The 16,063-nt window shown below is 55.7% G+C and overlaps 1 protein-coding gene across 1 annotated transcript; it reads left to right on the forward strand.

The window, feature by feature from the left end:
• Positions 1 to 4,312: 4,312 nt before the first annotated feature.
• Positions 4,313 to 6,939, forward strand: CD248 (CD248 molecule). Its single transcript, XM_060104805.1, has one exon. It carries the CDS (start codon positions 4,348 to 4,350, stop codon positions 6,655 to 6,657), a length of 2,310 nt encoding a protein of 769 aa, XP_059960788.1. The 5' UTR covers positions 4,313 to 4,347; the 3' UTR covers positions 6,658 to 6,939.
• Positions 6,940 to 16,063: the final 9,124 nt, after the last annotated feature.

The raw sequence follows: 16,063 nt of genomic DNA on the forward strand, positions 1-16,063 counted from the left end.
AATTAATTCATTCGTTTATTTTTGGCTGGGTTAGGTCTTCATTGCTTTGCATGGGCTTTCTCTAGTTGCGGTGAGCGGGAGCTACTCTTTGTTGTGATGCGCGGGCTTCTCATTGCTGTGGCTTCTCTTGTTGCAGAGCACAGGCTCTAGGTGCGCAGGCTTCAGTAGTTGTGGCATGTGGGCTCAGCAGGTGTGGCTTGCGGGCTCTAGAGCTCAGGCTCAGTAGTGGTGGCGCACAGGCTTAGCTGCTCCGCGGCATGTGAGATCTTCCCGGGCCAGGGCTCGAACCCGTGTCCCCTGCATTGGCGCCAGGGAAGCCCTAGGGTAGGAAATTCTTAGGCAGCCTCCACCCCACCTCTCCCAACATGGATGGCCCTGGGGGTGGGGGGTAGGTGAGTGCTAGATGCCCACCCAAACTGGGCACCCAGGCGCATCTCCAAGTCTCATTCTCTACCTACCAAACCCTTAGTCTTGTTGGGGTCAGGGTGTCCCACTCCTCCCCACTCCCGCCCGCCTCCTGGCTCAGGCTTCCCTCCACTTGCCCAGCCAGGCCATCTGGAATTTGGCCTTTGACCCTCCTCCTCCTGCTTTGATTGCCTGCCCCCCAGTGCCTCACCCCCGCTGAGGCTGTAGCCCTGACCTCTGATCTGACCCGCCCACTGCCAGACGGCCTTCAGCCTCCCCTCAGACGCCCCAGCACTGGCCATTGCCCGAATCATGACTGGGACCGCCACACCCTTGGACCAGGCTCAGGCCAGCCCCCGCCCGCCCCTGAAGAGCCTCTAGCGGCTGCCTTCCCCAGCCTGCCCCGCCTTGCTACCCAGATCTACAGCCAGCTCCCTCCCCTCTCCCAGACTATTGCAGCAACCTCCTGACTGGTCCCTGGCCTCCAGTCCCCCCTCCACCCACCGCATACCAGCCACAGGGATCTCTCATCACGCCTCTTCCCCGTGACCCCCATGATGGAGTCCAGCCTTCCAGGGGCAGCTCCACCGCTTTCCAGGCCAGGCCTCTACCCCGTTTCTGATACTTTCTCTCCAGTCTTCACTGTCCCTCTAACCCTAAACCTCCCTCCAGCCCCCAGCAGAGTCCTTTGTATTCTCCAAACACATCTTGAGCTCTCCCAGCTCAGTAACTTTGTCTAGGCTGTGCCTTCTTCCCATCATGCCTTCCTTCCATCCTCATTTCTTGACATCATACCCAACTCTCAGACCGCTCTAACGACTCCTCAGGGCACTGCAGCAAAAAGAGAACTGGAAGAAGGGTCCGAGGCCTTGGTTCTGGTCCCAGCCCTGCCACACACTCTCTCTGAGACTCCCTGGGCCTCAGTGTACCCACCCACAAAAAAGCTTGCTGATTTCCAGGGATCTCCCAGGTCTAGGATGGTATGACTTCTGGGGAAGGTTGGGTGAATGTGGGGAGCAGGTGGGCTTTGGCTCCAGGCAGAATCGCACCATCACCCCTGCGTTGCCCTGAGCCAGATTCTTCACTTAGCTGAGTCTCATTCACTCATTCATGAATGCATTCATTCATTCTTTCGTTCAGTAAACCCCATTGAGCAGCATCTGTGGGCCAGGAGCTTTCCAGGCTCAGGGGATACAGTAGGAAATAAGACAATGACCCTGCCAAAATGGAGCTCGCAGTCTCCTAGGGCTGGAGTTCTCCACTAGGGGCAATGCTGCCCCCAGGGGACATGACATTTGGCAATGTCTAGAGTCTTTTTTTTTTTTTTTGGCCGCACCATGAGTCCTGCGGGATCTTAGTTCCCCAGGATCGAAACTGCGCCCCCTGCAGTGGAAGCGTGGAGTCTTAACCACTGGAACTCCAGGGAAGTCCCAAGGAGTCATTTTTTATTGTCCCAACTGGAGGGATGCTACTGGCATCTAGACAGAAGCCAGGGATGCTGCTAAACATCTTACAATGCACAACACAGTCTCCAGAAGATATCATTACCCAGCCCTGAATCTCAATAATACCGACAGCAAGAAACACTGGCTATTGGGGAATTCAGTCCAGCAAGCAAATATATACCATGTCAGATAGGGGTAAGTGCACAGGAGAAAAATGGAACAAGACCAGGGGGCCAGGGAGCCCCAGGGTATGGCGGAGGAGGGTGGTGGTCTGGGATGTTGATGCCTGAGCTGAGACCTGAAGAAAGTGAAGAAGCAGAGACTTTGCATCTTGCAGGAAGAGTGTTCTAAACAGAGGAACAGCCAATACAAAGGCCCTGAGGTAGACATGTGCCTGGTGAGTTTGAGGAACATCCACAGGTCAGAGTGGCTGGAGCAGAGGGAATGAGGGGAAGGGAGAGGGATGAGAGAGGGAGTTTGCGCGGAGATCACAAGAGCCTGGAGGCCGAGCGTGGTAAAGACTGGCCTTTCTTCTGAGTGAGACGGGGGCCTCGAGGGTTCTGAGCAGGAGAGTGACTGGATCTGACTTGGGGTTTGAAAAGATCCCTCTGGCAGGATGGAGAAGGCAAGAGAGAGACCAGAGGAGAGGGTGTTGCACAAATCTAAATGGACAAGTGTAGTGGCTTGGGCCAGACATGGGTGGCAAAGGTGGGGAGACGCAGTCAGATTCTGGATCTGTTCTGAAGGTGAAGACAACAGGATTTTCTGAGAGATTGGATGTGGGGTGTGGGAGAAAGAGGAGTCAAGGATGACCTCAAGGCTTTGGGTCTGAGCCAGTGGAAGGATGAACTGCCCCACATTGACTTTCCTCTCATGAGAAGGGGGATAATTCTCTGTGCTTCACAGATGTAAACCTTGAAAGAACGACCTTCCTGGCATATAGCAAGCCCTTCTAAAGTCCTGGTTCTCAAGGGGATTGGCTGCGTCTGCAAGGCCAGCCCTGCCATTGTAAGAAGGTTAGCAAAGCCGCCCTGGTTCCATCCCCCCCCCCCCAGATTTGCTCAGAAGACTAAGGAACATTTGTCTCATGCTTTGCAGCTGACAAAGCACATTTGCACACACTGAGTGCCGTGATACAATAGCCCTGCTGAGCTGAAGGGCCCTGACACGTTAGCCCCGTTTTGTAGGTAAGAAAAATGGAGACCCAGAGAAGGTCAGCGACTTCCTGCGGTCACACAGCCGATTGTGGCAGAGTGGGAAGCCGGATCAGGAAGGCATGCTCCGGGGCAGAACCTCTTCTCAGCATCCCCGCCCCGGCTCAAATTTCTGCTAAGAGTGCAGTGGGTGTGCAAGGGTTAATCTGACAACCAGCTCCCCAGGGACCATCCTGAATAATGGGCTCGGTACACATGCCTCCAGAGGCTTCCAGGAGGGGCGGGAAGAGGACCCCAGCCAGGCCTACGCAGCAGGCCCTGTCTGGGGGCAAGGAGGGCTCCACACATGTGACGCCTGTGTCACACACACGTGTGTACCACTGTGTGCCCCATGTCCATACATGGCCTCTCACCAGTCCCCTCCCAGCCAGCCCTGCTCACCCTGCCCACCCCCTCCCCCATGCACCCTGCCCTCCTGCAGTAGGGAGCCCAGAGAAGCATTTCCTGTTTGGGGGCCGCCTCCTCCCCCTCTAAGTCCAGGTTCCCAGGGCCCCAGGCTGAGCAGAGGTGAAGGGAGGGCAGCCCCCTGCCCCTCCTCCTTCCCCGGCCACCCCCAACACCCGGTCCAGCTGGAGCCAGGAGGCTTGAGGGCAGAGGTAGGAGCTCAGTATATAAATGAGGGCTGCGGATGCCCACGCCTGTGAGATCGAGGTGCTTCCCACATCCAGGGCCTGCATGCGAAGATGGGTGACTTCCTGTGTTAGGGCCTGCAGAACGCCACACCACTTTCGCATGTACACCTAAAGGGTTTAGCATGTCAGAGTATGTGCAACTCTGGGACGAAGGGAGAGTGTCGAGAGAGTGCTCTTGTGTGTGGAGAGGGGCACACACACGTGTGTGACGTGAGAGCGTGAGTCACAGCATGTTTCCACACACATGACAAGCAGTTGTTCACGGGTGTGATGAGGTCAGTGTGTCCCCATTGGGGTCTCTGTGAGTCTCTGGGAAGCGACCTTAACCCACCGCCAAGAGCCCCAGACGGCGCTGGAGTCTTCTGAGGGTCGTCCGGTCTCCTCTCCTCGACTCCCAGTCCGTTAGCAGCGCCTCCTCCCCTCCCCTGCCCCCTCTCCCAGCACCCCCCACCCCTGCCCCCCGCCCGACTGCTTCCTGCTCTGGCGGCCCCGGGGGAGCGAGAGCAGGGAGCTGGCAGCGGCCCCAGCCCACTCCTTACAAGGCCTGAGCCCGGCCCGGGCCCGCCCCCGGCCCGCCTGCCGGAGGCCCCAGTCCCTCCCCTTGTCAAGAGCGGCTGCCGGCCGGGCCCGGGCCAGTCGGGGGGCGTCGCGATGCTGCTGCGCCTGCTGCTGGCCTGGGCGGCCGCGGTGCCTACGCTGGGCCAGGCCCCCTGGGCCGCCGAGCCCCGCGCTGCCTGCGGCCCAGGCAGCTGTTACGCGCTCTTCCCGCGGCGCCGCACCTTCCTGGAGGCCTGGCGGGCCTGCCGTGAGCTGGGGGGCGACCTGGCCACACCGCGGACCCCCGAGGAGGCCCGGCGCGTGGACAGCCTGGTGGGCTCCGGCCCGGCCAGCCGGCTGCTGTGGATCGGGCTGCAGCGGCAGGCCCGGCACTGCCAGCCTCAGCGCCCACTGCGGGGCTTCACGTGGACCACAGGGGACCAGGACACGGCCTTCACCAACTGGGCCCAGCCCGCCACGGGTGGGCCCTGCCCGGCCCAGCGCTGTGCGGCCCTTGAGGCGAGTGGCGAGCATCGCTGGCTCGAGGGCTCGTGCACGCTGGCCGTCGATGGCTACCTGTGCCAGTTTGGCTTCGAGGGCTCCTGCCCAGCGCTGCCCGATGAGGCAGGCCAGGCCGGCCCTGCCGTCTACACCACGCCCTTCCACCTGGTCTCCGCAGAGTTTCAGTGGCTGCCCTTCGGCTCTGTGGCTGCCGTGCCATGCCAGGCTGGCAGAGAAGCCTCTCTGCTCTGCGTGAAGCAGCCTGACGGTGGCGTGGGCTGGTCGCGGACTGGGCCCTTGTGCCCCGGTACCGGCTGCGGCCCGGACAACGGGGGCTGTGAACACGAGTGCGTGGAGGAGGCGGACGGTCGGGTGTCCTGTCGCTGCACCGAGGGCTTCCGGCTGGCAGTGGATGGGCGCAGCTGTGAGGACCCCTGTGCCCATGCCCTGTGTGAGCAGCAGTGTGAGCCTGGAGGGCCACAGGGCTACAGCTGCCACTGTCGCCTGGGTTTCCGGCCAGCCGAGGATGAGCCGCACCGCTGCGTGGACACAGATGAATGCCAGATTGCCGGCGTGTGCCAGCAGATGTGCGTCAACTATGTTGGTGGCTTTGAGTGCTACTGCAGCGAGGGCCACGAGCTGGAGGCTGATGGCATCAGCTGCAGCCCCGCTGGGGCCATGGGCGCCCGGGCTTCCCAGGACCTTGGGGACGAGTTGCTGGATGATGGGGAGGATGAAGAGGATGAAGATGAAGCCTGGGAGGTCTTCGATGGTGGCTGGACAGAGATGCCTGGGATCCCGTGGATGGAGGCCACGCAGTCACCTGACTTTGGCCTGGCCTATAGACCTAGCTTCCCAGAGGACAGGGAGTCCCGGATGCCCTACCTGGACCCCACCTGGCCACCCCCGCTTAGTGCCCCTAGGGTCCCCTACCACTCCTCAGTGCTCTCTGTCACCCGGCCTGTGGTGGTCTCTGCCACACGCCCCCCACTGCCTTCTGCCCACCAACCCCCTATTGTCTCTGCCACGCGTCCACCCCTGACCCCTACCCCTCAGCCCCGCGTGATCCCTGCAGTACAGCCAGCTTTGCCCTCTGACCACCAGTTCCCCAAGATCTCAGCCAACTATCCAGATCTGCCTTCTGCCCACCGACCCCCCGTTATCTCTGCCACACACCCAGGACCGACCCCTGCCCACCGGCCCCCAATTATCTCAGCCAAATATCCTGAACTGTTTCCCGCTCACCAGTCCCCCATGTTTCCAGATATCCAGGCCGTTGATACCCAGAACACCACTCATTTGCCTCGAATCCCAGCTAACGACGCCCCTCTGGTCACCACCTCCGGCACCCATCAAACCCCTGTGACCCCAGATATCCCGGTCCTCAAAGCCCAGGCCACCCACCATCCCATTACTTCCACTGTCCAGCCTTCTCTGACCACTACCTCCAGGCCCCCTGTGTTGCCTGCCCATCAAGTCCCCGTGCCTGCTGCCACCCAACCCCCAGCCTTCCACACTCCCCTGCCCCCAGAGAGCCCCACTAACCAGACCTCACTCGCTAGCCCGACACACCCCCATTCCAAAGCCCCACAAGTCCCAAGGGAAGGTACCCCTGACCCCAACCTGGCCCCGTGGCTGCCCTCGGCAGTCCCCACAGCCCTGGGGGAGGCCAGTTCAGCAGGCCGCAGCCGCAGGGATGATCGGTGGCTGCTGGTGGCACTTTTAGTGCCAACATGCGTCTTCTTGGTGGTCCTACTTGCACTGGGCATCGTGTACTGTACCCGCTGTGGCCCCCACGCGCCCAATAAGCGCGTGACCGACTGCTATCGCTGGGTCACCCACGCCGGGAGCAAGGGCTCAACGGAACCCGCGCCCCACCGGGGCAGCCTCACAGGGGTGCAGACCTGCAGAACCAGCGTGTGATGGGGCGCAGCCCCCGCTCTGTGGGGTGGGGGAAGGGGCATGTGTTGGACACATGGGCCAGGCTGCACCAGGGACCCACGGGGGCTGCCCAGCTGGACAGAAGGCTTCCTGGTCCCCCGGGCCCAGCCAGGCTTCTCTCTCAGTCAACCGCTAGACCTGACTCTTGGGAGCTCTGTTTCCTGGCCCAGCACTCATGACGGAGGAGATGCCAAGGACCCCCAGGACCTCAGGGGGTGGGTTCTGGGGTCTTCTCCAATAAACGGGGTGCCAACCTCACCCAAAGCTCCTGACCCCCATTGGTGCCTAAGGGGAGGGTCTGGGAGGACTCAGAAAAAAGAAGGAGGGGATCTTCCTTCAGCTTGTTTGGGCTCCCCAGGAAATAAGGTAAGACTCCTCAAGGCATGGTATGCTTTAGAGATTCTCAGGGAAACAGGAGCCCAGAGATGGCAGAACTTTGCCCAAGGTCACACAGAGAGCCTAGGAGTGGGAGGTTCGGCATGAAGAGAATTTCATATTGGTTCCTCTTTTTACCATAACTCTTAGAAGGTGGGACTGAATCTGGAATGAGGGCTTCTGCTGAACTGGAGCCAAACTGGGGTTTAGGGGGTCAAAGGCAAGTTCTAGGCCTGGTGATTCTGGGGAGTGAAGGCGGTCTAGAGGGTGAGCTCTGGCACTTCCCCTCCCCTCCCCAAAGGCCGCCCAGAATTTGGTGGCTAGGGCTCAGGCGGCTTGAGTCAAGGGTGCTGTCACCCCCCTGGGTTGTAGGTGACGGGAGGCACGCCTCCTCTCTGCTCTGGGGAGGCGGTGGGAGTCAGAGCCTAGAAGCTGGGCTTCGGAGAGCCAGGAACTCAGGAGCGAGACCCCACACTCAGCTCCCTGGGCAGCCTCCTGAGCAAGGCCTTCCCATCTTGGGCCACACTGTGCCCTTCTCTGTGTGGATGGTGCTGGGAGAGGGAGAACTGCAGACCGAGCAAGGCTCAGGCTGCTCCAGGCTGAGATGTGCCATGAACGGGAGGAGGGGATGGTAAAAAAATCACAGCCTGTGGGGACCCAGCAACCTCCCTCATCCTGGGCTCATTGCCTTGGGGGGACCAAGGAGGGGGAGGCGTGGCAGGGGGAGGGGGAGGGGAGGCGTGGGTTCCCACCACCTCTGTGATTTTTCAGTTGCAGCTTCTAAGGGATCTCTAATTAGGACGGTGCAGAACCACCACGACCACCCGGGCAGGCGAGGAGGGGTGACCCAGAGCCCCCTTTCTTATGAAGTGCCCTTTGCCACCCTCTGACCCCAGGGGCTGGGCCTGGGCTAGAAGGCTGAGCTGGGCCCCAAGGGACCAGGAGAGGAGGGGCGGGAGTTGGGGACGAATAGAGGCGCGGGGTGGAGGGCGGCACGGAGGGGGTGGAGGGAACGCTACGCACCGCCCCCCCTCCGCTCTCACGTTCCCCTAACTCAAACCAGACGCCCCCGACAGATCCAGCCCAAGCTTTTAACGTTGGAGGCGCTGCCGGAGAGGTTCACTGGATGGGAGTGGGGGTCGCGAGGTGGTCCAAAGGCCTAGGTCTGAGAAGAAGGTGGGGGGCGCAGACTGGGGGTTGACAAAGCCTGCCAGGACGGGGAGAACTAGAGCTCCCTCCTGTGACCCTGGGCAGGAGATCCACAGCGCCCCGAGGGCAGGAAGGAGTTAAAAGCACTGCTGTCAGAGGGCGGGGATGGGAGTGGGGAAGGGGGCCCAGAGCCGGCTCTTTGTCATCCTGTAATGAGCACCAGATGCGGAGCTGCGTGCGGCCCTAAACAGACAGCCTCCCAGGGCAGAGCCCCCACTAGCGCCGAAATGGGGCTCCGCCCAGACCCAGAGCTGCGTTTGAGGCTCCGCCCACTGAATCAGGCCCCGCCTCCTCCAGGCGCGACCCGGGCCTGCACTATCAGCTTGGCCTCTCGGAGCTACGAGCCACGCCCACCCACTGCTGTCTGGCGTCCCCTCGAGAACTCTCCAGAGGCCACGCCCACCAAGGCCACAAGCCTCGCCCCCTGCCAGCTCAGAGGTTCTCGCCGAGCGATTGCCCCGCCCCTCGGCTCTATCAGCTCCGCCCCGGCCAAGGCAGTACCTAGGCCCCGCCCACCAGGGCCATAGCCCCGCCTCCTAAGCGCAGCTTGCGCTAGGAGACTGGCAGTTATTAGTTGCAGCTTCCAGGAGGTATGAACTCCGCCCAGAGTTTACACATTCTCCTCACGCAGCTCCGCCCTTTGCAGAGCTGGGGACTAGGTCCACGAGTGTAGGAATCCCGCAGAGACATTAATTCTGTCCGGTAGAGATGCAAACTCCGCCCTCTAGGAGTTCACCGCGTTCCATTCTAGCGCCTCTTCAGGCTACACCCCCAGCTACAAGCCACGCCCCCCCCAGCATCCAAAATCGTAGGGTCGGGACCCCAGACCGGCCTCACCAAGGGAAGAGCTCCGCCCACGTATGGCTAACACACTTTCGCTTCTTACTGAGGTAATGGCCCACCTACACAGAGCCCCAGGGCTCTCCCACTAAGAATGCCCAGAAGCCCCGCCCTTGATGGTCCCTTAAGTCCCGCCCACCCAGGGCGCTGCTCTCTGGGGCTTTGAGCACAGGCATCAACCACGCGGAGAAAGTAACCCAACCTCTCCTCTCAGTCTCCGCCTCCTGTTAATGTATAGCCCCACCCACCCTAGGCCCCACCTTCTCAGGACATAAGCCACACCCGCTCCGGACCTGGGACCCTCGAAGTCCTCACTGCCTCTGGGTATGCTCAGACTACTGGGTCCGAACCCTATTGACCAGGATGCCCCTTGGACCCGACCCGGGCGCCCACTCTCCTTCCCTGCCCCCGGTTTCCTTTCGTCCAGATCGCGGGTTCTTTGGAGGGAGCTCCGAGACGGTATCAAGAGTCCGGCGGACGGTGTCCATGAATGGGCCTTTGGCGCCACCTACTTTCGGTGGCTTGAAGCCACCAGAAAGCCTCAATCCGGCCTCTCCCAGAGCGCACTAGTGTTCAATGAATAGTTGCTTAATTTATTAAATGTTTGTATTACTGTAATATCTGCCGAGTTCCCTCGGCAAAACGGCAGATCTGCTCGCAGGTGCCCTCCGTCGTATTTGGAAGACCCCCAAGAGGGCTTCATATTGGTCCTCAAGCTAAGGCTGTCCCTGCCAGTCTTTATAGCAGCTGGTGGGACTCTTGCTGTTCTTCCTCTTGAATCCTGTTTCCCAGGGGCGAAAGCACAGCGTCTCACCTGGGGGTCAAGAACTGTTAATGCCAGGCCCTCCCTTCCCCCAACTAGCGCTGGGATGTGTGGACACCTTTCATAGGGGTGTGTGTTTGGCGGGAGGGAGTGGGTTTGGGCTCAGGGGTCCTCAGCTGGGATCTGACAGTCACAGTTTTTCGAACGGAATTGATCTCAAGGCCGACCTCTATATCAGTGCTCATTCCTACATTTGAAAATATTAGTCTGCTGACTCCTACACTAGATGGGGTTTGGGGGGTGGGTCTCCAGGGAGCCCTGGAGATTCTGGAGTTCAGCGCTAGGAACTCAATAAAACATTCTACAGACAATATTGGAACAGACCGGGGAGCTATAATTGAGGGGGGTTGGAACTAACTAACTAACTAACTACTGAGCTCAACTAGTGCCAGCACTCCCTGCTTCAGCACCACCCCCGGCAAACTCAGGCCTGGGGAGTGGGATGCCTTCCAGAGGGGATTCCACCTCTGGTGTCCTGGCCTCTACAAATGCGAGTGGGGTTTGGTGCCAAATACTAATTAAAAGAATAGTAGATGCTTGCAGCACTTATTATATGCCTAGCCCAATTCTAAGGGCTTTACATTAAGAATCTTTTAAGAACCATAGCATTTAAAGAACATTTAAAAGGGCTTCCCTGGTGGCGCAGTGGTTAAGAATCCACCTGCCAATGCAGGGGACACGGCTTCGAGCCCTGGTCCAGGAAGATCCCACATGCCGTGGAGCAACTAAGCCCATGCGCCACAACTACTGAGCCTGCGCTCTAGAGCCCGCTTGCCACAACTACTGAAGCTCACGCACCTAGAGCCCATCTCCGCAACAAGAGAAGCCACCGCAATGAGAAGCCTGCACAACTCAACGAAGAGTAGCCCCTGCTCGCCGCAACTAGAGAAAGCCCGCACGCAGCAACAAAGACCCAACACAGCCAAAAATAAATAAATAAAATAAGTAAAATTTTTAAAAAAGAACATTTAAGAACCATAACAATCCCCAAGAATTGCCATTTTTACCACAAGTTATGAATGAGGAAGCTGAAGGCACTTGCCTGAGTGCCTTGTGTTAAGCCACCTGCCCTACTTTACCAAGTTAGCAAGTAGAGGTTTGAATCCAGGTAGAGTCTGTGATCCTCACCCCTAGAGCAGAGCCAGTCCATAATGACTGCCATGTCTCTGAACAGAAAATGCTCACTTCCCAGGGAACTTGCTTTTAGGGGTGAGGCTGCAAGATGTGGGCTCCCAGGCTGATCATGATGTGATTGGGTGTGGGGGGCAGATGAAGCCTTCCTCACAGTCAGTTGTGGTTTTGGTGAATGATGATGCTAAGTGAGGCATGGCCTGTGACCTCGTGGGAATCAGACAAGGGGCCCAGACCAGATGCAGCTTTAGGGGCCCTGAGAGTGGCCATGATTTAGCGTGATTTTGGTGAGCTTGGGGATTTCTTTCCAGGAGACCAACTGGCAGTGGTTAAGACCAGGCACCGTAGGGACTTCCCTGGTGGCACAGTGGTTAAGAATCCGCCTGCCAATGCAGGGGACATGGTTTCGAGCTCTGGTCCGGGAAGATCCCACATGCTGCGGAGCAACTGGGCCCGTGCGCCACAACTACTGAGCCTGCGCTCTAGAGCCCGCGAGCCACAACTACTAAAGCCCGCGCGCCTAGAGCCAGAGCTCCACAACAAGAGAAGCCACCGCAATGAGAAGCCCGAGCACCACAACAAAGAGTAGCCCCAGCTCGCTGTGACTAGAGAAAGCCCGCGCAGCAACGAAGACCCAATGCAGCCAAAAAACAGAAGACCAGGCACCCTGCACCAAACAGCCTTGCTTTGATTCCAGCTCCACTACCTGAGGGTTGGGGACATTAGGCAGGTTCCCTAATCGTTCCTCATTTGAAAAATGTGCATACTATAATACCCATGATAGCCACAATAATCTGCTGGAGACGAGAAAGGTCTCTCTATGAGGAGAGGCAGGTTTCTTGATGGAAGCCTATGAGGACGTTCAGGGTGGCTGCAAGAACCTCCTGTAGGAAATGCTGTCTGCTTTAGCTGGCAGTGGGAAGCCCTGAAGACAGAGTCCAGAAACTGATGATGGGAGAGCTGAAGCCACAGAAACTGACATCCTACGCCCACCAAGTCCCTACGGCAGAGGTTCCCAAACACTGTCGGTTCACCACGTCCTGAGTGTCTCAGTTGATTTTTTCATGGTGTCCCTTGGACACCCAACAGTTCCATTTAATAAATAGTTAGGTTCAAATGACGTAAGAAGTACTTGTGTTTTAATACCTCAGTGGTCCTTTGAGAAAATAATACACATACACTGAAAGATACAAAAATATTTTATTCTTAAATAACCACAATCACTTGCTGACGGGTGTGTGCACCACTTCTCAAAACTTGGAGTGAGACAGGACATCGTCACCTTCATTTCCTGTTCCGCACTGACTTTCCCTGTGGTACTCGCTTTTTTATCATGGCAGCTGCCAAAAATCCAGCTGTGCAAAGATACTATGTCATCGAAAGGAACGTACTGCAATCCGACGTTGAAACTGCGAACTGCCTCGAGCTAGCAGCTTGCCAATTGCCAGTATCTCTGTGTTTCCCTCAAAGTTTTATAATATTTCATGGCACCCCCATGAGTTTGCTGCAGTGCATGGGCCCTGCATCGAAGGAAGGATCTTGTTAGACGCCAGGATTCTGAAGGAGGACGCCTGTGAGGAGCGGGAAGAAGGTGCGAGGTTGCGGGTGCCTGGAACCCTTCCCCTCCCCCTTGCTCTACTCCATTGCCAGGTTTGTCCCATGATAACTAATGAGAAGTAGGAAAATGAAAACAAAACGGCGGGGTGGGGATGGTGGTGGTGGTGGTGGGATGAATTGGGAGATTGGGATTGACATGTATACACTGATATGTATAAAATGGATGACTAATAAGAAAATAAATAAATAAATAAACATTTTTTTAAAAAACAAAAAACAAAACAGGCCTGTGGGTGGGCAAAATCAGATTAGAAAGATGATATCATTCCCAAGATGAATGGCGGAAGCCTGTGGAGAAGAGGCAAACCTGGCTTTGGGGGTACACTACCAGGCAGCAGAAAGTAAAGATTTAGGTCTTAACTCATGGATTGTCTTGGAGGGCCTTACGGGAAGCTGGATTTTCTTACTCTAATGCAGGCATCTGACAGCAGCTTTTTCAGAGGGCTCACTGCAGCCCCGACCTAGCACTGGCCACACTGGGAAGAGTCAGACCTCCTTGGAATAATACAGAGGAAAAAATTCCGATGCTTCGGAGAACAGAATGGTAAAATCAGTCTATCCCACCTGTTAGCCGACCAACCTCACAGACTGATGTGTCACCGGGTCCCAGAGAGTCTCTGCTCTCAGTGGCCATTGAAAATAGGCTGATTAGGACTTCCTTGGTGGTCCAGTGGTTAAGACTCTGTGCTTCCACTGCAGGGGGCATGAGTTCGATCCCTAGATGGGGAAGTTCTGCATGCCATGCGGTGCGGCCCCAATAAATAAATATATTTTTTACATCTTTATTGGAGTATAATTGCTTTACAATGGTGTGCTAGTTTCTGCTTTATAACAAAGTGAATCAGTTATACATATACATATGTTCCCATATCTCCTCTCTCTTGTGTCTCGCTCTCACCCTCCCTATCCCACCCCTCTAGGTGGTCACAAAGCCCCGAGCTGATCTCCCTGTGCTATGCGGCTGCTTCCCACTAGCTATCTATTTTACGTTTGGTAGTGTATATATGTCCATGCCACTCTCTCACTTTGTCCCAGCTTACCCTTCCCCCTCCCCGTGTCCTCAAGTCCATTCTCTCTCAGTAGGTCTGTGTCTTTATTCCTGTCTTACCCCTAGGTTCTTCATGACATTTTTTCCCCTTAAATTCCATATATATGTGTTAGCATACAGTATTTGTCTTTCTCTTTCTGACTTAACTTCACTCTGTATGACAGACTCTAGGTCCATCCACCTCATTACAAATAGCTCAGTTTCGTTTCTTTTCATGGCTGAGTAATATTCCATTGTGTATATGTGCCACATCTTCTTTATCCATTCAAATAAATAAATAAATTCAAATAAATAAATTTATCCATTCAAATAAATAAATTTATCCATTCAAATAAATAAATAAATAAATTCAAATAAATAAATTCCATTGTATATATGTGCCACATCTTTATCCATTCAAATAAATAAATAAATAAATAATTTTTTACATTAAAAAAAAAAGAAGACACGCTGATCAAAGAAGCCTCGAAGGACTGATTAAAATGGGTGTTCCACCTGGATATTTCAGGATAATAATCTCCCTCTTTCAAGGTTCTTAACCTTAATCATATCTGCAAAATCCCCTTTTCCATGTAAGGTAATATACTCACAGGTTCCAGGGGATTAAGATGTGGGCATATTTGGGGCCATCGTTCTGACAGCCACACTTAGGGACCAGGAAAACAATGCTGGGTTGGTGTGAGATCCCTCTAGCCACAGCGAGCAGGTCCTGCAGTGCAGCGCCCAGTAGGACAGATGATAAAATCTTCTTTTTATTGTCGGCTTGTTTACTAGTGAGAGGTTGCCAGCCACTTTCTGCTGCAGCCAGACAGCTGGGAGAGGTGCTGTTAGCTGCCAATTTTCACCCAACAGTCATTCCTGGTCATGTGGCCACTGGAGGGGAGAGTGTGCTGCCACAGCTATCACAGCCTGGACAGTGAGGGGCTGCATCAGGAGATGTTTCCAGCTTTGGCCTGTATCCAGACCCTCGTACTGAATTTATGTCTAGCCACCCCCTCTTGGGGGTCCTTGGGGTTCTTTCCTGCCATCTGATCTCAGTTCAAGTCCATCACCAGCATCTGGGGCTGTGTAATCACTTGATGCGTTGTTGTTGTTTCTTATTTATTTATTTATTTATTGGCTGCGTTGGGTCTTCGTTGCTGCATGCAGGCTTTCTCTAGTTGTGGCAAGCGGGGGCTACTCTTCGTTGTGGTGCGTGGGCTTCTCATGGCAGTGGCTTCTCTTGTTGCGGAGCATGGGCTCTAGGCACGCGGGCTTCAGTAGCTGTGGCACACGGGCTCAGTAGTTGTAGCTCGCGGGCTCTAGAGCACAGGCTCAGTAGCTGTGGCGCACGGGCTTAGTTGCTCCGCGGCATGTGGGATCTTCCCGGACCAGGGCTCAAACCCGTGTCCCCTGCATTGGCAGGAGGATTGTTAACCACTGCGCCACCAGGGAAGTCTCTATGTAATCACTTTAAACCTCAAAAGGAAAAGAGGTCTCAAATGCTCTCCTCCCAGGGGCACCTTGGCCCCCAGCCAGTCAGCAAACTTTGATGTCAAGCAAAATAGAAGGGAATCTTTGGTAGGACATTGGGAGCTGTGGGATTAATGTGGGCTGAAAGTCAGACCTGGAAACAAGCAGAAGCTGGGGTAGCTTGGGAGGCTGGAGCAGGGACTCAGGAGCAGCGTGATCAGGCCACTGCCGGATGCTTGTCCCCAGCCAGTCTCAGAATATTTGAGACTTTGCCTAAAATTTACATTCCAAGCATCCATTTGGCCTTTCTTGGATCATGTGCCTGCAATTTTGTTGGTTGAAGAGGAGGGGAAGTCTTTCAGAAGGGGAAGATTACAGAGCCACCAACTGGTTTAAAGCAGCAGGCAACCTCTAAGTGGCAGTTTCCCTCACTAATAAGGAAATAATTAAAGAGTAGATTTTAATTTTCATCCCTAGTATAGGCTCTACCACAGAGCTTGCTCACAGAGGACCCACCTCGGACTATTTTCCTGGTTCCTGTGTGTAATTTAGGATGTTTTGACACATGCAGAGCCCCATATCCCCATGGGAACAAGGGCTATTACAGGGAGAAGGGTCAAGTAGAGGCCACTGGAACCCCCTCCCTTCACTCACTTGTCCAATATTTATCAAGACCATACTATGCATCAGAGACTCCATAAGGGATCAGGGTTACAAAAGTAACCAGACAGGAGAGCAGCAAGAATACATAAGGTAAGGAGGGGCAGGGAGAGAAATAGGTGAGGGAGATTAAGAGGTACAGACTTTCAGTACAACGTAAATGAGTCATGGGTATGAAATGTACAGTGTGGGGAATATAGTCAATAATTAGGTAATATCTTTGTATGTGACAG

The sequence above is a fragment of the Mesoplodon densirostris genome, chromosome 7 (genome assembly GCF_025265405.1).
Source record: "Mesoplodon densirostris isolate mMesDen1 chromosome 7, mMesDen1 primary haplotype, whole genome shotgun sequence".
Classification (NCBI taxonomy): Eukaryota; Metazoa; Chordata; class Mammalia; order Artiodactyla; family Ziphiidae; genus Mesoplodon; species Mesoplodon densirostris.

Coding starts and splice junctions, on each gene's coding strand:
- CD248 (XM_060104805.1), top strand. CDS start 4,348: ATGCTGCTGCGCCTGCTGCTGGCCTGGGCGGCCGCGGTGCCTACGCTG.